Here is a 21681-nt window from a genome sequence, read left to right on the forward strand (position 1 = left end):
ACAGTTAATACCCACTGGGGTACTGCGGTAACTCCACCCAGATGCAATTTTAACCAAAGTCAGGGTTCTGTGCTACCTATTGTATAGTTAGGTATGTGACACTTATCCCCTCCACAAATGAGGGTTCTGTGCTTCGTATTGTATACTTAGGTATGTGGCCCCCTACCCCCTCCATAAATTTAAGGCACTGGACCTCAGCACCAAAATGATTGGGTTTACCTTCACTGACCACAAAGATAACTATAATATGGCCTCAACTTCCAAAATATATCATACATTATTTACTTTAGCAGGTCCCTTTCAGGGTAGCTTCCTGACTCTTTTAGGCTGAATTTAAAATAGGGCAGTAAAAAGTTCCTAGAAGATAAGTGCATTCAATTCAGAAAGGTTTTAAACAATTTAAAAGGACCAAAATTTCTTAGATTTGACCAGTGAGGCTCAGACTAGCTGGAAATGAAATGGAGATTGATGGAGAGAAAAGCTAACTAGTTTTGTTCTATTTTAATGTCAATTTTTATCTAATCTTCAACTTTGAAAAAAGGGGAAACTGCTGTCAAACAATAAACTGTTATTTTAAAATTCTTAAGACTCAATGGCCCAATTTAATTTTTTTATCAGAAAAAGTCTGAAACCATGAATTTATTTTTGAAACAGAAAGAACATGCTAATGTATTTCATATCTTTGAAACAACAAAAAATTAAAGTTTGCCAGAGTTGAAATAAAAGTTCTTATTAACTCTTCTTCCAAGAATACTTGCCCCAAACTCAGTCTTGCCCTGGATTATGAGTCAAAAAAGGACAGCTGGTAACCAGGGCTTAGGAGCAGGAAAGAAAGGGGTCAACCAAGCAGGAGAATCAGTTCACCCACCATGCACAGAAGGCTTCATTACTAAGGCCTTAGATTTGAACACAGACATCGAGTCTCAGAAGGAGGAGGAGGTAAATAAAGTGGTGAGAGCTCTAGACAAATAGGATCTGGGAGTTAAAAAGGCATAAGCAGGCATGATCCTAAGCTGGTGTAAGACAGGCATGATCTGCCCTGTCTTACACTGCTTGACCCAGCACCAGGTATAGACAGCACAGGGGCAGAAGAGGAGGTACAACAGAGGTGTTGACTATTGACACTAACACAACTAGTTAGAGACCAAAGGTAAAGCATGTCAGGCAATGTCAGGACAGGCAGTATTTTCCCTGCACTTCCCTCATTAAACACTAACATAGTTCACTGGAATGGTTATTTCTGAGCCTGGTTCTTTCAAATAAACCACAGGTGCCTAGTATAAGCAAAAAGTAAGCTTTACACATAGTAAAACCCAACAAAACCATGACCATAAAACACATAAACAAAAAAAACCACTTGACTGCCTGAACCCTCCTTAGAAATAACTGCTGGTTAACAACCACCACCTGCATATCTATTTCTGTACTCTCTCCAGTCCCTTTACAATTCTGCAAGCTGCCATTTAAGCATGGGTGCTTAACAAAATAGACTTAAATGCTGGCATGAAAGTTGGAGCAAAGGAAGTACAGGATTGGCATGCTAAGGAGAAATTACCACACCAAGAACTGAACCTGGATATCTCCAGAATGAGTTCTGTCCTCAGGAGCTCCAACCCACACTTAATGGGGAGCCCTTCTATCACCCTTTTCTAAAAGCCATGACATGTGGTACACTGACGGGGGATCAGACAATATATATGATGCTATCCACAGCCACCCTTTCTAATTTCCCTCTAGAGGGAGGCAGAAAAGCCATGTTCATGGTAATATCCTTTCTCAGGGGATTCTAATAGATGCTGTCCCCGGGTTAGCAGGGTGAGCAATCAGGTGGGATGAGCCACCATTCCAGTTTACCTGGGACTAAGGGGCTTCCTGGGACACAGGATTTCCAGTTCGAAAAATGGGAAAGTCCAAAGTGGGACAAGTTGGTCACCCTACAAGACTCCTGTGTTTCACAGCAGCCAGGCTGTTCCAGTAGGTGGCACAGGGCAGGTCACACCACCACTACAGGCAACGCACCCTGATACGTAACACAGCAAGGTGGAGTATTTTTATCTGTCAGCATTTCTCAAAGGGGGTCCTTGGGACATCTGTGCCCTGAAAGACTGGCTGGCAGTAGCCAAAGAGGTAGGGGTTAGGGGGAGCAGTGTGCCCTGGTGGGGAGAAGTATTTTATCACTGTATTTTATCAGAAATATTTTACCACTGACTTGTTTAGAATTGGCCTCACAAAATGCTAATAAAAAGCAAGCCAACTTAGTCCAATATTTTTGTTTTTTATCTTTTTATTTTATTTCTCTCCCCTTCCCACCCCCCCCCCCCACCCCCAGTTGTCTGCTCTCTGTCCTTCACTGTGTGTTCTTCTGTGACTGCTTCTATCCTTATCAGTGGCACTGGGAATCTGTGTTTCTTTTTGTTGCATCATCTTGCTGTGTCAGTTCTCTGTGTGGGCGGCGCCATTCCTGGGCAGGCTTTCTTTCACACTTGGCGGCTCTCCTTACAGGACGCACTCTTTGCGCGTATCAGGGACACCCCTGCGTGGCAGGGCACTCCTTGCTCGCATCAGCACTGCGCATGGGCCAGCTCCGCACGGGTCAAGGAGGCCCGGGTTTGAACTGCGGACCTCCCATGTGGTAGGCGGACGCCCTAACCACTGGGCCAAGTCTGCTTCCCTTGTTTTTTTAAAATCCACCACATTGCACACACCTAAGGCAGACCGCTCCCGCTGCCTCCTCCCTGCCCATTTGTTACAACACTGTGATCTGACACATGATAGACTCATATATTTGAATGAATGCATTTTCAATTTCCTTTCTATGTAGAAACTCTATGATTCTATTAAATTATTACTAAACTAAAAATAGAGGCCTATCTTGGTAATTTGGCATTCCATAGCATCATGGTTTCATCTTAGCCTTACTTCCTCATTTAAAAGTCAATCTACCACAAATGTCAAATTTGCTTACCCTAAGCACCCCTCTAGCTATGCCTTAAAACATCAGCCGGTTTATTAAATTGTTTAGCAGGCAAATTACTTACTAAATTACCCATTTTAGTGTACTTCCCTTCATTGCACTTCGAAGATATTGCATTTTTCACGAATTGAAGGGTTGTGGCAACCCTATGTAGAGTGATTTTTCCAATAGCATGTGCTCACTTTGTGTCTCTGCACCACATTTTAATTAAGGTATGTACATTGTTTTTTTAAACATAATGCTATTGAACACTTGACTGCAATATAGTATAAACATAACTTTTATTTTCATTGGAAACCAAAAAATTCATGTGACTCATTTTATTGTGATAATCATTTTATTGCTGTGGTCTGGAACTGAAATTGCAGTATCTCTGAGGTATACCTGTATATTTAAACAGTGCAGAGCTGGAGAAGGACCCGTTCTTGAAAGCAGCTGCAAATCTCTTCCATACTAATTTGGTCGGGCACAGTAGTAACATTTACACTTTTTCCCCCCCTTTCCTATTGCAACGGAAGTTCCAATTTGGGGGTAAGGATGTGTTTCTCTTAGGGAAAAAAAAAACACATAAATTTCTTCTTTTGGGCTAGTTTTGAATGTTTGTATTTTCACAGATGTAATCCCAATGCCACTAAACTGAATTTGTGTTTCTTAAGGATCAAATGAAGACAATCTACTAGGCTTAAAATTCTTAAAGAAATCAATAAACATCAGTTTCAAGGCTTTCCTCTTTTCTGGGAGGCTCTTGTTAGAGACAAATTGTTTCTGGGCTGTCTAAATATTAATGCACAACATTTGCAAAGTGCGTTGCACACATGTGAGATGGGCAAGTCCCAGTGCTGTACTAAGCTGCCAGGGTTGTGTTCTGACAGCCACAACTAGAAGAATCGGAATTTCCCTGGAAGGAAAAATAAAAGCAAGAAGGAGATAATTGGCCAAGTAAAACCCCAAGGACTGCACCAGCAGCCCCAACTGGTGTACAGCAGGAGCTGGCGGCAGGGGATGAACCACGCCATCCTCCCCTCTCACGCCTGCCGTGCGTGTTCATGACAAAGCCAATGCCAGGAAAGGGATGCAAAAATCTAATTTCTGGAAATCAGGGTTTCAACAAACACTCCAAGAGTGCTCTGTGTGTGTGTGTGTCCCTTTAATAAACCTGAAGATCAGGTAATCACTAGTCTGATCAACTAGACACTGCACTAAACACCATACATACATTACCTCATTTCATCCTCACAACACCCCTAAGAGTTTAGGAAGGAAACTGGGCTTCACGAGGTTAACAGTCTGGACCCAAATCTGCTAGGAAGGGCAAGACCAGAATGTAGCCATTACCAGTGGTTGACTCCCCAGTCAATTCCCTTGAGACTAACTGCAATTAAACAGGACCACCAGGGCCAGACCGGGCAGGGTGCTTGGAGGTCAGTGGGGACATTTGCTCAAGGCCTCTCTGTGCTTAAAGGCAATTCTTGAACACTCAGCCTAGTGGAAGACCATCCTTCCAGGCTGTCTCCACCTACATAGATTCCTGAGATGGTGCCTAGCTCGAAGCAGCACACAGCTGCCTGTCACTTGTCTAAAAGCCACCATTAGGAACAGTTGCCTGTCACCAAAAACAAAAGGTTTGGGGGGGGGAAAATCATTATAAATTGTTTTCTGCCACCAAATAAAAGCTGGTCCCTGGTCTAGAATCCACATCAGCAACAGTTGAGAAAAAACAGCTGAGAAGCATTCTGATATCTAAACAGGCACGGTGCTGAAGAGATTGGGCTTTCCAGACCTATCTAAAATTCTAAATATTTACTCTTCAACAGAACAAGTAAATCCTCCAGTTTCAGGATTAAACATACAAACAGGTCCTACTGCCTTCGCAGGTTATACCCTCTTCCCAGTCCCTCACACACCTAACACATTAAATCACATTACAGAATATTATTTATCAACTGGAAGCTAAATGTTGTCCCATGATATCGATTACTTTCTACAAAATGTATATTTTTTAGAACCAGTTTTAATGGGTCCCTTTAAACACATTTGAAATACATTTTCACAGTTAGTCCTCCAATTCTACAAATAGATCTATTCCCCATTTTACAAATGAGAATGCCAAATTTCAGGATATATTGTCCACAGCTGCACTGCTAACAAAGGGCAGAGTTTGGATTAAATCCCAAATTCTATACTTTTTCTGATATTCCATCCACTTTCCCTATAATTGTAGTTAGGAATATAATTCTGATTGCAACAAATGTTCAAAAGAGTAAAAATTTAAATGCACTATCAAGTCTACCCCTGTACCCAAAGCTATACACACATCCACTGACACAAAAAAAAACCTTCTCTTTTCCTAATCTCCATGTCTGAATGACTGATTCCTTCTTTTTCCATCTTCCTTCACTCACACTATTGCGTCCAGAACTGCCACTCTGTTTAACCACCAAGTCACTTTATTCTGCTTTGAAATGGTGATCTATTAAAACAAGATCTACAAAGCCACTTAGACTAGCTGGCAGCTTTTCCTCTGATACTTGCCAAACTGTGTCTCTGGACAAGATTTTCAATGGGTTTCTCTATCATCTCTCACACTCTTAATTCTGTGCTTCTCCTCTTCTCTTAAGCTTTGCCTGTGCCTTTAAAGGGTCTGTGCCAATAATAATGGAAAAAAGGGAAGAGGGAAGGAGGAAAGGAAATAAATTGAATCCCAATTACAGCTTCAACATAGCAAAACACTGGCTAGTAACCTGAAAACCTTGAAGATAAGATGTGACATTCATGTGGCCACTGGCAAGTCACACAAATGGTATTCCTAAGTCACTATATGAAAAGGTTATCTAGTAAAGGAATACATCTCTTCCACAATTAAAATCACTTACATATCTCCTATCCCAAGCCTGCCAACAATAACCCCTATAATCCAACTCTTTGGTAATAAACCATAAATAGGAATAGGAGGTAGAGTGGTCTAAGAAAAGTCCGTTTGGAAGGCTAGTAGTGAGAAAAAGAAAGTTCTCCTGGGGGGGTGGGGGGGAGAGTGGGGAGGGACTGCCCAAAATATTCTCATACATGAGCTATGGAAAGCAGTGTTTTGTACAATGACCAAATATTAGTATAACTTCAAAAGTTACCATGCAATATGTACTTGCCCATGCTTGTTTTAGATTGCCTTATAATATGTAGTACTTGTGTAAAATCATTTTAAAGGCTTCAAGTGTTTAAGTCATTTGCTTATAAAATGGGTGTTAAATTAAACTGAAAGGTGGGAATGGTACAAATCTGATCTTCTCTCTCAATAAAAGATTCCATAGGATATATGTGTGGTCTGGGCTGCTAGTCTTAGCAGAATTTTATTCTATTAACCTGGTTTGCTTTAAATGGATTGTGCACTCATGAGGAAGCCTTTACTTTAATGCTAAAGATCCTCTGAAACTAGAAAATGTTTCTTTTCCTATATATACCAATTTACTATTATTAAACAGCCATACTAACAAAGGGACTTAAAGAAAATTATTGGATCAAGTGCTTCCCCAAAATAGCCCCAAGATTCTTTAGTCTCTTCAGGATTTTAAACCTTCCCTCCATCACCCCTCACCTTTCACAGCCCTGAGAGATGATTCTGGAAGGAAAAGAGTTTCTCCTAGATCCTCAAGGATTATGCATTCAAAAACAAAAAACAAGAAAAAAAGAAAGAAAAACAATGCTTGATGGAACTGAGATGTTTTCCTAACTAGAAAAATGTCAAATCTAGAAAATAAAAGCAGTTATTTCTAGTAAATTGCTTAGAACCAAAATTTCAGAGACAATATAAAGGAATTTAGGCTCTATCCCTGAGTTTTCCTTCATAAAAACCCATTTGGTCCTGATGCCTCAATCTTCCTCCCAGGCAGTTCTCTCTGCCACGCTCTCTGCCTCACTCTCCAATTTTCTACCTCATCCTCGTCAATGCCTTCCTTCCGCTATGTAGAATCTGAGATGCTTCAACCTTAATGCTGATGAGTTATATTGTGGGGGAGAGACAGCAGGCAGAAAAAAATAAAAGGGAATGAACATGTGACCAGAAAATCAGACCAAAGCAAAACTATATTCATTAAATAGATAAAAAGGCCACCACTTCCTCTACCCCCTAAAAAATAAGACAAAACTGCCTCTCCTCATACCAATAAGAAAATATACATTCACAACTGTAATACGAATGATTAAAAATAACTCACTCACAGTATTATAACTAACATTTTTTCAACTCTCAAAGCAAAAATTCCCTCAAATGATAATAATCTGCATGCTGATAAATACAAATGAGTATCATCTTTCTGGGAACAAGTTTGACAATTTGTATTTATCAAAAGCTCTAAAATACTTATCCTTTTGGGCTAAGAAGTTCCATTAGGAAATCAGCATAACCGTGCCTTTCCTAGTAATCATCAGGAATTGAAAAATTTATATTCATAAACCAAAAACAGCCTCAATGTCCAAAAACAATATGGGAGCTAAGTAAATGAATTATGGTATATCTGCATTGTGGTATAATGTATAGTCACTGAAAATATTTTTGAATAATTTTAATAACATGGAAAATATTCAGATTGTTTCATTAAATGGGGAAAAGCTGCATACAAAACTATATATACAGTATGATCTCATGACTTTTGCTTTAAAAACGGAGGTCATCAAATTATTGGAAGATCAAGACATCTGGTTCTAAATGTCTACCTTGTCATTTCAAGCTATGTAAAGTTAAGTGTATATTCTAAATTCTCAATTCTTAGTTTTCTCTTAAAATTAGGGAAAAATAATACCCACCTCACAGGGCTTGAGAGAAGATTAAGTAAGCCAGGTAAAGTAATAATTAACGTAAGGAATAAGTATTAGCTGTTACTAGTACTTGCAAAATTGGAATAAATTCATTAAACCTGTAATCACGGACAACAAATATCAGACAAAATAAATGATGAGCCCGTCAGCTTCAGACAGCGTTGCCTTGAGCACCCAATATCTACAGCATTACTAATAAGCCTACCCCAAAATGGCATTGTAAGAATCACCATTATTTTTACCAACCATGCCATAGCATAGATTGTTGAAGGAGTCAAATGACAATAGTGGTGTCAGGGAAGAATGATGACAAAAGAACTTATGAAATCATTAAAAACAGGAGCACGACACCAAAGAATCAAAATTTTAGGAATATTCTCAGGGCATCAGTAATACAGAAGGATTCCTGGTGCACCAAGATGCAAACTTGTTTATCCCCTTAATTTTATAAATAAAATGAAGAAAAAAAAGGTTTGTAAAAGCATTAAGTGACACAGCTAGTTATCAGCAAGCGAAATCTGGAACCAAGTATCCTGACTCAAAACTGTTTAAGAAATTAACTGATCAAAAGGAGATCTGGGAAGAAAAAAATTTGAGTCCTGGGTTTCTTAAGAAACAGATACCAATGGGTATAGGAATCTGATTTTGCCTAATGACAAATGATTAATGTAAATTTACCTAATAAATATTTAAGATCTTCAGTGTATAACATGGGACCCTAGATTCTTTAGCTCATCAACAATGTTTAATGAGGTGAGTTAAACACGTATGAGGCGGCTTAGGAAGACGCAGTGATCTCTTATGAAACCAGGATACTGGCATGCTGAGGGAAAACATCCACCTGCAACTTTCCTTCCACTGCAACCTTCCCTTCCCCATCTTAGAAGAGAAACCATTTCTGAGAAATCTTAGCTAGGAGGAATCCACGGGGGAAAATATCTAACCTGGTCCTAGAGCATTCAGTTGTCTTCAACAGAAAAATCATAAGTGAACTCAAGTGTGTTAATTTTATATAGTCCTTGATGACATTAAATGATATGTTTTAAACTGCCTTGCCCTACCATCCCTGAAAACATTAAATCTTATATGATTGCTTAAACTGCCTCACCCATGTACTTAAAGCACTGCCTACTCAGTGTAATGTTAGGCCTTTTATTCACAAACTAACCTATTAAAAAAACTAAAGTATTACACCCCATAAATGCAAAACGTTTATTTTGCTAGATAAAAGTTATGCTATAGTTTGCAAAGAATGCCTTCCCTTTGATTTTAGATTGTTTTTTAACCAAACATCCACTGAAATCCAATTTTCCTATCCCAAAGTATAGGAGGCAATGTATCTGTGTCTGAACCCAACTATTGCTTCCTACCCCAGAAAACCTGTTTTTTTTCAAACACCCTTTCAAGATACATCTAACGATGACAGCCTCTTCATTACAATGTACATTATAGGAATATCCTTCAATGATGAACTTCACCTGATACCCCACTCTTTCCTGGTAGTCATTCACTCATTCCTTTCCTCTTCACTCTGACCCCTCACTATACACACACATACACTGTGGTAGAGGGGAGTACTAGCAACGCTTGTTGCCTTTTCTTGTGACCCACAAATACAGCCTGTGCTCAGGACCAAATGTGTCAGCTGGGTGGGACAAAACATGAACCCCCTGCTAAGGGGACTGCCAGTGCATCCCTTCCTCTATTGTCCTGAGCATTAGTAAACATTCACTGGAGACAGTCTGACTCTGGTGGGCATGTTGTATGACACCCAGCTCACATCCCATGGTACATCTCTCCCTGGCAGGGAGGGAGCAGGGCTCCTCCACTGTGGCAGCAAGTGAACATAAAAGAGGGGTGCTGTGTATACAGCACATCTCCCTGAGCTGGGCACAGATTGAGACCCTCTGCTTATGGGGAGCCCATGCCCACTAGAGAAGTTGACCTTGCTCTGCCTCTTCTCTATGAGAACAAAATATCTTCTTCCCCAATGAGTCATGCTGTTGCTGGTGACCCCAATGCCTGTATTAGAGTGGGCTGACATCTATCTCTTTAGGTGTCTCTCCTTTCAACCAACACATACAGAGTTGTAATTCTCCTAGAGGGTCTCACCCAAAGCTTCTGGCAAAGCAAAGATATTAAGTAAACCCAGGAGAAAGAGTCCATCTGGCCAGACATTGCCCTCTAACACAGCTGAGATACTGTTGTTAACCAAAGGTCTGGGGACTACAGGTGGTTCTTTGGCTGAATGGCAGGCAAGACTCTTTGCGGGGGAGTGGATGTGGCTCAAGTGGTTGAGCACCTGTTTCCCACATAAACGGTCCCGGGTTCAGTTCTCCTCACCTCCAAAAAAAAAAAAAAAAACAGACTCTGGAAAGTCAGTCTCCTGCAAGATTATATCCCCGACATAATTTATAATTTGGCACATTGAAGGCCCACTTGACAGGAAAAAGCATCTTATTTCTTACCCAGCCATCTCAAGAGGTATTAGGTCTACTCTAGGGTCCACCTAAAGGAGGCCTGAGGAAAGTGAGCAATTGCTTTCTCTGCAGAATCTTCTTTTGGTTACTCTGAAATATTGTAATTTTTTAGCACAAATAATAGCCCAAATAACTCGATACCACAAAATAATTAAAAATGTTAGAAACAAAACCATTTCCTAGAACATTTCTATTTAAAAGTCACTTTATTCTTAGAGTATTCATTTCGGCGTGCAAAAAAAAAAAGTTTACCCTACTTCAAAGTTTCATGAGATAATAATTAGTAAGCTTCAAATATAGAGGACCCATAGGAATCAGAGAACTGTAAGGGTGAAAGCAACCTTAGATTGCAAAAGGCCACCTGCTGCACTGATATATGAGAAAATAAGGCAGCGATAAATTGGGTAGGTGCCCTAGTTTGAAGCAAGTTTGAATTAGAACTCAAGCATTCTGATTCCCAATCAATAGTTTTTACATCTCTCCCATAAGCCCACAAGAAAGAAAATGCATTAAGTTACAGTTTATGAAATTAACAAATAATTTTTTATTTCCAAACAAATTCAGAGCTTTAATTCCACATTTATTAACAAGTTAGCAAAAATACAGTTTTTGAAAGTGCTGAAATTGGAAGAAGCCCTTGTTGTAATTTCTGAGAATGGTTTTCTGAGCCTAAGAATTAAATCAAGAAATTTCATCAAACTGGTAATGCTATATTAGCCCTTTGCTCCTTGACAGAAAGTCAACAACATAATAGTGTAGCAGTTTGATATTATTTATGAATTTTAAAAAAAGATATTTGATTATGTTTGTAAACTGGTCTGTTCTTCTGGATACGATACCCTTTGATTGTATTAGATTCAACTGAGATGCCTTTGAATTTAAATTACGTTAAGATTAGGGCTTTGATTCAACCACGCCATAAGGGCAACTCAGTTTGAGTCCTCACCCCCTTTGTGGGCTACATAAACAGACAATCAAGAATCAAGGAGACACACAGAAGTAGATACATGGGAACAGAGAGAGCTCCATAGACAGGCAGAAGAGAGAACTTGATGCTGGAGCCCCAGAGAGAGATAAGCCATTCACCTGATAGTTTGCAGCTGAAGAGACCAGAGCCCTGAGCAGCTGAGAAGGCCCAGAGAAAATCAAGCCCTCCAGACTACAGCTGAGATCAGAAGAAGCTGGAACCATGGAGCCTTAAGAGGGAAGAGGAAGGCTGAACCCTCCCAGACATCACCTGCCATCTTGCTTCAACCAGTGGCAACAAAAAGTATAAATTACAATTTTCATTCTAGGAGAAAACATCCAGTTTTGTTTTTTTACCAACAACAGATGTTTTACTCTGTCAATCAAATAATATATACAGTAGCCCTTCCCATTACTACCCAAAGCTAAGCGTAGTATAAAGGCTATGCTTAAAACCACCAAGCCTTGGACTTATAGACTTGGCCAAAAGACATTAACTTTGGGCCAATCAATTTTTAAGGAGCCACACTGGGCTCCCATATTGCTGTCCATATGGTACTACCGCATGTCATGTTCTGGCCACAGATGGGGCCATCAGTGGAGGTGATAACAAAAAGACAGGGCTGTTCAACTGGGGAAAGGTTTTATAGTTAGAAACAAGTTTGTGTGAGAGGAAGGCATTCAGTTGCACAATCTCAGCCTCAAAGGCCATTACTGACCCATTTAACAGAAATAAGAAAGATCTTGGGTGACTGGGTATTTATTTCCTGGATGTTCTCCACTTAAGTGATGATAGAACCATAAAAGGAATTGACTGTTAAAGGGAATTATTTCCTACAAAAGCCTTTCATTTTACAAAGGAATTTGCAACAGGCTTCTTCAAATCATGTTACACATTATAGACACTGTGAAAGAAAAAGACGTATGCACATGTTAGAAAAGATATAGAAAGTGAGTTGTCCCTGTAATAACAGTATTAGCTGGTTCAGTAATATTGATTCAGGCTCTTGGTAGATGCTACTGACCTGAAGGCCACATATTGGATCCCAGAATGTTTCATTTAGGTTTGAAAAGAGGAGAAACATACTGAACTTTTAACTCTGCATCCACCTCTACCCTTGATTTTTCAGAGAACTGAGACTGTGAATAGTTAAAGACAGAACCGTCACTGCTGTGAGAAGAAAAAACAGGGATTCTTTCAGTATGCAGAAGCAGCCTCTAGTTTATGGGCCATTTGGGGTTATTATTCTGGGCATTAATCATGAACTTTTATTTTCCATACAGGCCATTAACACACATCTACTTGGACCAATGGCCTGAAGGAAACTGACCTAATTTCTACATATTAATAAGATAACATTTGTTGTGACTGATAGTTGAAAGCAGCTTACCTTTTTGTATAAACTGTAAGGCAAGTTATGGAATTAAGCAAAGGAAAATGTTCAGGAAGAGGAAAAATAAATTTCCAGTTTCAACTATTACAGAAGTTTAAAAATAAAAGCAGAGTCTAAGTACAAAGCTATCTCCATTCAGTAATAAATTTATATATTTTCCCCAACATAATGAAGGATATCAGGAGCATGCAGCTTACTGCATCCAGGTCATTTACTGACCTGCTTTTGTTCTACAAACCCTAAGTCTGAACATCTCTTTCAGTAGTTATCTATAAGTGAGCCCAGACAGAATTTTCAGATGCCATTCAGAAATTGTATGTTGAGCCCTCACTATGTGTCAACTTAGGGCAACCAGCCAGATTTTTCTTGTCTTTGGAGAGATCACCAGGTTAGATAGGAGTTCATAGTTTTTGTAAATAAACATTTGCTCTTGAAGCAACACTGAACCTGTAAACACACCCACTTATTTTCAATAGTTTCAGCATTGGATAGGATCAGTGATGCATCTGTGCTGGATTACAATTGTTTTGTTTTTAAATAAAAAGTCTTCAAATCTCTTCTTGTGCACAGTCCACTTCAGCAGGCAAACAGTTGACTGAGTTTTCAAGCAACAATATTGCCAGTTGAAAATACACCTTCCTTAAACAAAAGATACTTTTTTGTTCCCATCAAGCTTTCCTCTGTTGTCATTTCCAGCAACAAACAACACAAAAGACAAATTCTGCCTTTCTCCATTGCAGTTCTAGACAAAGAGAAACAGAATACAAAAATAACAGGGAGGGGAAAAAAGCTTAGGAAACAAAACCAAGGTGAGTTGGAGGCAGGGGAAAGGATATGGGAGTGAAAGTAAGCAAGGGAGTTAAAACTCCACTTTAAGATCCAAGAAATTCAGCCTTTACTAATGAATGGGGGGAGTGAGGTTTGCAGCTGAAAGAAGCGGGTGCTGCTGTCCAGTTCTATTTCAACAGTACCCGGAGAATGAATGTATGGCACGGAAAATCTAGTTTAGTGACTATGACTGATTCAATGACAGTAATACAAGTTTGTGCCTGACACACTGGAGATACCCAGCCAAACAGGAATTAAACGAATAGATGACAATTCTTTAAATTAAAAGAAAAATGTATTCTAATGCCAAAAATTTTTGATTATCCATAGGAAGCAGCTATCGATTTCATCATTCCCATTTTGCAGGCTGAGCACCATCCTGTCATATCCTACTTTAAAGAAACCTAATTGGTCTGGAGTGCTGGAAACCTACAAACTATTGTCACCTACTTCTCAGGAATATGGACTTGATACTCAGTGTCACTGAGGGAGATCAAATCGGGACCAGTGGCCAAGAAGTCCCTGGGGAATTCTTCCGAGGAACAGAGCCTAAAATCCGTGGGTCGGAGTCAAAGCATTGGAAGTGTGCGTGGTTCCTCCTCCTTCCCGGCCGCGGATCCGGAACGTTCCTGGCTGTCAGGTGGGCGATGGCGAGCAGGGATGAGAAGCCCTGCCTGGCAGCGCGGCGTGTAGCGCCGGGTCGAGAGGCGCGAGACCCGCTGAGTGCTGCGCGTCCCGCGGCGGTCACCGCTCACCTTTGTTCGCCTCCCCTCGCCATCCGCGAGGAAGAGAGAGTGGGGCCAAGGGAGGAGTGCGAGGGACGACCCCAGTGCTCAATGGCCCTTAACCAGCTCCCCGGAGGAAATCGCTAGGCACACCAGACCCTCTCTGGCTCCCAGAAAGAGAAGGGACTGCTGGGGGCTCAGAAACCCCTTCTCTAGTACAAAGATTGGGAGGCGTGAGCAGGGTGTGCGCTGCGGGCGCCACTGAGCACGCGAGTGTGCGTGTGCGCGCGTGTGTGCGCGTATGTAAGCGGGGGAGGGGAGCGGGCGCTCCAGCCCTTCTTACCTCTCGAAAATGAGCCGCACCATGAAGATGCAGAAGGCCCCAGGGAAGGCGAGGTAGAGGTCCTCAGCCTGCGGGAAGGTGGCTTCCTCCGTGTTCTTCAGGTCTGCCCAGGTGACATTGTGCGGGAGCCAGAACCTCTCGTTCCAGAACCAGGCTAAGATTCCTGCCATCTTGCTTTGTCCACTCCTGTCCTGCGGCTCCCGCGGCCCGCCGAGCTCTCCTCCGCGCCAGACGCCGGGCTGGTCCAGGGGCTGTGTCGCCGCCGCCTCCGCGCGCGCCGCTCTGCGAGGCTCGTAGCGAGCCCGGGTTTTCTACTGCCTGTGGTCGCGCTGGAGAAAGGGGCCGCCTCGCCCGTCACATGGCAGCCCCGGCCGCTGTCCTGATTGGCTCTTCCTCGTGTCGATCCTAGAGGCACACGCGGCCAGCTCGCCCACGCCGGGAGGACAGCACGCAGCCGCTTGGCCCCGGGCGCAGGAGCACGGCTCCGGGGAGTGCTGCCGGCTTTCGAGCTCCCCGCGGCCGCGCTAGGCGCAGCCACCTGGGCCCAGCCTGGCAAATCCGCCCCAGCCGGGCGGCTGGCTCGCACATGCTCAGAACGCGGGCTCCTGCCCCACTGGAGTTTCAGGGCTCTCCGTCCGCTTCCCGTGCGCCTGGAGGCGGTAGAAGAGACCGGGCCTGATCATTGATCGGAATCGCCCCTGCGCCGAGAGGACAAAAATGGAGAAGTAGGGTATGCAAAGAGCCAAAAGGAGGAAGAAGTGGGAGGAAAAGGTCATCCACACCAGGGCTTGGAGAAGCAGGGTGAAAACAAAGAACTGGGGCAAGATGGTTTGTCAAAGAGCCCTCTGCCTCTGCCTCTGCCTCTCCCTCCGCCCTACTCCCGTTTCCCTCAGTCTCTGACCTCCCGGCCTTGTTTGATACACTTCTGCTCATCTTCACAACCAGCATGCCCAAGATTGTCAAGGCCCTCTGTTTAATTTTATGAAGTGCTACGTTAAAGTAGGTACTTAATTGCTATTTGAGGAGGAGGAAGAGGTTAATGATGATAGCAACTGCATCATTCTGTAAAACAGCCCCTTTAAACTAAATTCTCAGAAAGTGCTGCCAGATCATGAGAAAATCTCCACTCTGCTACTTGACAGGCTCATTATTTCTGCCTTTGAATCTGAAAGGTATATGGCTTTAGGCCTGTGAGGCAACCTAACACCTTCACGAACACAGTAAATGTCTCCATTGATATGGGAACCATGTGTAATCAGTTCAGTGATCTAGGCAGACCTGGCTCCACAATCATTCATTTTTGCTGGGTTCAGCCAGTAAGAGCTACTGGATCCTTCCAATAGGCAAATAAGCAGGTTGTAAACATACACACATACACACACTTTCTTTACTTCCCCTCCCTGCCAGCTGGTTATTCCTTTTTCACTCTTTCCCTCTAGAGCAAAACCTTTTAAAGCAAAAAAGAATGGCCTAGCAGTCAGTCTTTTGATCTCTTCAAGCTGTTCTCATTCAGTTGATGATCTCATCCAATCTCATGGCTTTCAATGTCATACTGATAGCTCCTAAATTTATATCTCTAGCAATGAACATTCACCTGAACTTCAACTGCTAAATCCACTATCGATTCATCTCCCATGGATGTCCAAAAGTTATCTCATGTCCAAACTTCTTATCATCCCCATAAAATCTACTCCTTTTATAGTCTTGGCTCAAACCAAAAACGTGGAGGCATATTCCCCCTCTTTTTTTCATGACTCCCTTCTAATCCATCATAAATCCTGAAAACTCCATCTTTAAACCAGAACCTCTCAGTGCCCTCTTCTGCTTCCATTTTAGTCCAGTCAACACTTCTCACCTGAGTTACTCCAATAACTCCTGACTCCTTTTGAACACCTGTCCCTCTACATTCTATTCTCTGCCAGATTGATCCTGTTGAAATGTGAATTACATTACTCCCATGCTCAAAGCCCTGCTTCTTCCCCATCTTTCCTTGAAGCAGAAGCCAAAGTAATTCCAATATCCTACAAGGTCACAAGTTACTTGGACTCCTACTTACTGTCTGACTTTATCCACTCCCTCCACTCTCCTCCCCCTCATAATTACTTTGTCTGGGTCACACTGACCTCATTGTACTTCCTGGAACACACCTGGCATGTCTTAGGGCCTTTGTACTTGTTTTCTCTGTGCATGGAATTCTTTTTCCCAAATATCCATGGCAGCTCTTTCCTCAATGTCACTCTCAGTGAAACCTCCCCTAGCCACCCTAGGTACATTGACAGCTCCCCCACTATAGCCCCCTCTTTTCCTATCTAACTTTCTGCTTTGTTTTACTTCAAAGCACTTAGCAATATCCTCTCAGTTGGCCACTGTGAATGGCTGGTTTCAGGAGGCTTTTCACCTTGAGGGTGGGAGGGTGGGCGTTTTCCCAGATGTGGGGGCAAGTTAGTCACAGTTTTTCTTTCAGTTTCTTCATATCTCTGTCCCCAGTCCCTCCTGGATGCTTCAGATGGCACTCTCCTGGTCTGCAGATCCCCAAAGCAGCTCCCTCAGACAACTTCTGCCCTTCTTCCCCTGTTTTGAAGGGGAACTGTGCCCTGCCTGACATACTCCAATGTCATCTCTCCATAACTCCTCATCCTGGTTGTTTTAAACAACAGAAATTTCTTGGCTCTCAGTTTTGCAGGCTATCAGTTCAAAATCAAGGTGTCAGCCAACCCATGTTTTTTCCCTAGAGTTTTTGAGTTCTGACTCAAATTTCTCTAATTTCCCCTGACTTCAAACTTCTATTTCTGCATCCAGTTTCCTTTGCTTATAAGGACATTAGCCATATGGATTAAGGTCCACCATGATTCGATTCAGCCTCATCTAAATAGGATCTTTGAAGATCCTATTTAAAAATGTCTATACCTTAACTAATTATAGTATGTTCAGAAGTCTTCTGTACAAAATGGGTTCACACCAACAGTACCAGGGGGTAGGAATTGAATAAGGCTATGGCAGGGGTTCTTAATGAGGGGTCTGTGAACTTGAATTGAAATTCAAACAACCATTACTCTTGTGGGGACATGTTAGTGCAGATGTGATATATTTATTAAATAATACACAATACAGGGTAGACTTAGTAAGGGGTTCATGGTTTTCAACTGACTGGCAAAGGGGTCTGTGGAATAAAAAAGACTGAGAAGCCCTGCTTTACTGGGAACATGATTCAATCCTCAAGAATTGCACACACAAAATTATAGTACATGTTCTACATAAAGAAGCCAAAATTACTTACAGGGCGGGCAGGATGCACTCACATGAAAAGCCGTATGATAGTACATGCCAGCACCACTCAAGATGACACTAGATAGTACTTAAATGCCTGTATATTGCAGTTAATAAGGGATTTCTGCTTAAATGCAGAAAGAGTCATTTTGTGTTGGAGAAGTCAAGGAAAGCTTCAAGTAAGAGGCAGAAATGAAATCAGACTTTGAAGAGTGAATAGGGTTTGAAAAGGCATGAGCAAAGGGAAATAGTGAGGAAGATTTGCTGGGGAACAATAAACAAAAAGTTGCCTCAAGCTGGATTGCAAATAACCTTTCATATGAGGCAAAGTACTACTCTTATTTTATTTTAGTGAGAATAGTATGTTATATAAGATAATAGCAAACAATTAATTCTATAGTATGATGCCTGGCACACAATCACACTTCCACTACTGTTTTTAAGTGTACAAATAAAGTTATTTATTGTTTAAACTACAATTATGCATTTAATATACAATATACATTAATATACAATAAATATACAATTATGCATTCAATTTTAACATTCAATTCATTGAATTTAAAGAAATCTGTTTTATCCTGGGAATAGTATGGAGATATTGGTAAATTTGTTTCAGCAGTTGTTCCCCATGAATATATAATCATCTTGCTGTGGTTGGCAAAGCTGTCTTAAATCTGTATTTGTTCTTGGCTGTCCAGGTCCTAGTCCCTTGGTTTTTGCTTATATGGTCCTGTATAATTGTATGAAAATTAGTTTTATTTCACATCTTTATTTGAAGATAAGCTGAGTTAGTTGTCTAACCCAAATAGAAATTGGCTACATATTATTCACTGGAAGTTCTCCAATAGGACTCTTCTCTCCAAAGCTCTTTCTTACAGCCCTGTCAGGTAGAGGGGACAGATCTTTCTCCACCCTCCTACCTTGACAATTCACATTTCTGGAAAACCCTTTTCTGAAACTGACAATCATCAGTTACTCTGTTATTCCAAGTGACCTAAATCTCTGGTTGGATTTTCTGTCTTTTCTCTAAGAATCAAAATCTATTCAGGAAGCAGACTTGGCTCAACAGATAGAGCGTCCACCTACCACATGGGAGGTCCAGGGTTCAAACCCAGGGACTCCTGACCCATGTGATGAGCTGGCCCACACGCAGTGCTGATATGCGCAAGGAGTGCCATGCCACGCAGGGGTGTCCCTGGCATAGGGGAACCCCACGCACAAGGAGTGCACCCCATAAGGAGAGCCACCCAGGTGAAAGGAAGTTCACCCTGCCCAGGAGTGGCAGCTGCACACATGGAGAACTGACACAGCAAGATGATGCAACAAAAAGAGACACAGATTCCCAGTGCCGCTGACAAGAATAGAAGCAGAGACAGAAGAACACACAGAAAATGGACGCAGAGAATAGACAACTGGGGTGGGTGGGTGGAAGGGGAGAGAAATAAAAATAAAATCTTTTTAAAAAATCTATTTAATGTTAATTTCCCCTTTGCAATTTTCATTAACCTACAAACTTTGTGTCAGAACCTCATTAAAATTTTAAGCATGCCAAATGTGTTGCAAAACTACTGAAGGAAAAAAGAGAAATAAATTTTTTAAAAATAAATATTTTTAAAAAAGAGAAACAGCCAAATTATTTTACTGTGGGCTTTCCACTTAAGGACCAAATTCACTTTAGTTACATGTCTATAATTTCACAAATACGTTCAACAACCAGGATGGTATTTTCCATATGTACATATAGCTCAATAGCCTTTAGGAGGCCAGGACATCTGATTTGTTAGCCAGAAAGCCTAAGTTCTACTTTCTACTATACAAAGGTTTTTATAACCAAAAAGAAACAGAAAACTAACCAATCATCTAGTTAAATTGTGGGAGGAGGAACCAACCTAAAATTTTGCTTGGAATTATTGATATTTTATAGCAACAAATCACTTGAACAAAGCACAGCCTTGTGTATTTGACTAATCCCTCTACATAAAAGCATTTGGAATATCTGTCATGTCATCATGGGCTTCCTTGTCCTATCATCAGCAAACAAAGTCTAACTTGCCTGTAGAATAATCAACCATTTGCCTAAGGATTTATAGAGAATTTTGTGCTTCTTTCTTTTTAAACATAAAAAGAGTGGCCAGATATCCCTGGAAAAAATGTTCATGTAGGCATGGGAATCTGTGTAGATATAGAAAAACTGGAGAAGCTTAAATCCTAAAGACCTTCATGAATTCTCCAGAACGTAGATAATCTGGCATATGGTTTCTTGCATAAAACAAAAAATGTGAACACAAAGAACAAAAAGATCATGTTAGATATAGAAGCTGTGCAATTAGTTAAGTGCACTCATTTGCTAAATGACTTGGTGCCAAACACTAGCATTAGAGAACAGGCAAGTCAAATTATTTCCACAAGGTTATAAGTTACTATGAACCAGAGCCCTACTAAGTTGCTAGAGAATAATTACAACTTCACCTATCAAATCCATGGATTACAAGAATGTGCTATGTTATAAAAATAATAAGGATTCCAAAATCAAAGGTCTTCAGAGGTCAGACAGGAACATAAAAGAGTGAAACAGGACAAATGAAAGAAAATAGGGAGAAGTGAACTGAAACTATCTAGGCATTCAAATTCATCCTCTCCCTCTCCCTCCTCCTTTTCTTTCTTTATTAAAAACAGTGTACAGGCAAGTCAAACACATCTGAAGGCCCATGTTTGCAGCCTTCAGTTTCTACCTTATCTTCATACCTAAAGGTTGGCATTTAGTTGACCATATTTAAAGAAGAATACTAAAAATAACAATATTTTTATCCAGAGAAGGACAATCAAGATAGTGAAGTTCATGGAAATCTTGACACTTAGTATACATGCTACGAGTAATAAATTTGGATTTTTTTCCTAAAATGTGGGTTTAATTGCTTTATTTGCCAATAAAAAAATTTTTTCCTTAGAAAATTATTCAACCAGTCTCTTATGAGTTTCCTTTATTTCTGAGATTAGTGGAAGAATTAGCTCTTACCAAGCAGAGAAAGGGAGGACAAAGGAAGAAAGGGAGAAAAAGAGGAATGGAACAAGGTTTCAGAAAGCCATGTACCCTGCCTTGTGATTCCTCATGATGGTTTGTCACAACGCCTCCATAAACACTGAAACTCAAACTGCCTAAAAACAGTGACATTTTATGGAAACTCATAAGATCCAGAGTTTTGATACAGGTGCTAGAGGGCAATGTATACAAATGATCAAGCCAATTGGATATAAGCTGAAGAGAATTGCAAGGTGTTGTGATGGTATTAGAATTTCAAAGGGCCAAGAAACTAGAATTTGAGCCACATGTCAGGAGCAGGTGTCGCACTCTGGGACATTTGTATCCTAGACATGTAGGAAGTATGGAAGAAACTAAAGAAGAAAAGATTGTTAGGAGAATTGATATATATGTTCCAATATTGGAAGGGGTTTTGGTGGAAGCAATTTGAATTGATCTGTATAGTTCCACAGGAAAGAATTAGGGGCAATTGGCCAAAATACCCAGAAGGCTAACCATATCTTCATAGAGACATGTCCAAAGCTGGCCAAAAAAGTGAATCAGCAGTCCATCAGGTGGTGAGCCTCCTATCATAGGAAGGGGTCAGGAAAAGACTTACCTTTAGAAATGTTGGAAAAGGTATTCTTGGCTCAGTGGGTCTTGGAAATTGATGACCTCTATGTTCTCTTAAGTATCTCAGAGTTAATATAAAGCACTGTGGAAAGAAGGGCAGGGGTACAAAACAATCTGCCTTACCCTAAGGAGCTTAAAGTCTTCAGCTGAAGGAAGACAATTGCCCTAATAATTTTCTTTTCCTTGTGCCTACTATGTGGAAATCTTAATCTGAATGCATTTGAGGCTGAGCCTGTCCAA

General features: G+C 41.1%; 1 protein-coding gene across 2 annotated transcripts in view; it reads right to left on the reverse strand.

Annotated features, from left to right (window-relative positions):
• CERS6 (ceramide synthase 6) overlaps window positions 1–15070 on the reverse strand; it is a 306615-nt gene extending 291545 nt beyond the window's left edge. For both annotated transcript variants that reach the window (XM_058300691.2, XM_058300690.2), the window contains exon 1: window positions 14520–15070. In XM_058300691.2, coding sequence (XP_058156674.1) covers window positions 14520–14689 — 170 coding nt within the window. In that variant the 5' untranslated portion in view covers window positions 14690–15070. The remainder of the gene's footprint in view (window positions 1–14519) is intronic.
• Between the last annotated feature and the right edge of the window lie 6611 nt (window positions 15071–21681).

Source organism: Dasypus novemcinctus, chromosome 7 (assembly GCF_030445035.2).
Source record: "Dasypus novemcinctus isolate mDasNov1 chromosome 7, mDasNov1.1.hap2, whole genome shotgun sequence".
In the NCBI taxonomy this organism is placed as follows: domain Eukaryota; kingdom Metazoa; phylum Chordata; class Mammalia; order Cingulata; family Dasypodidae; genus Dasypus; species Dasypus novemcinctus.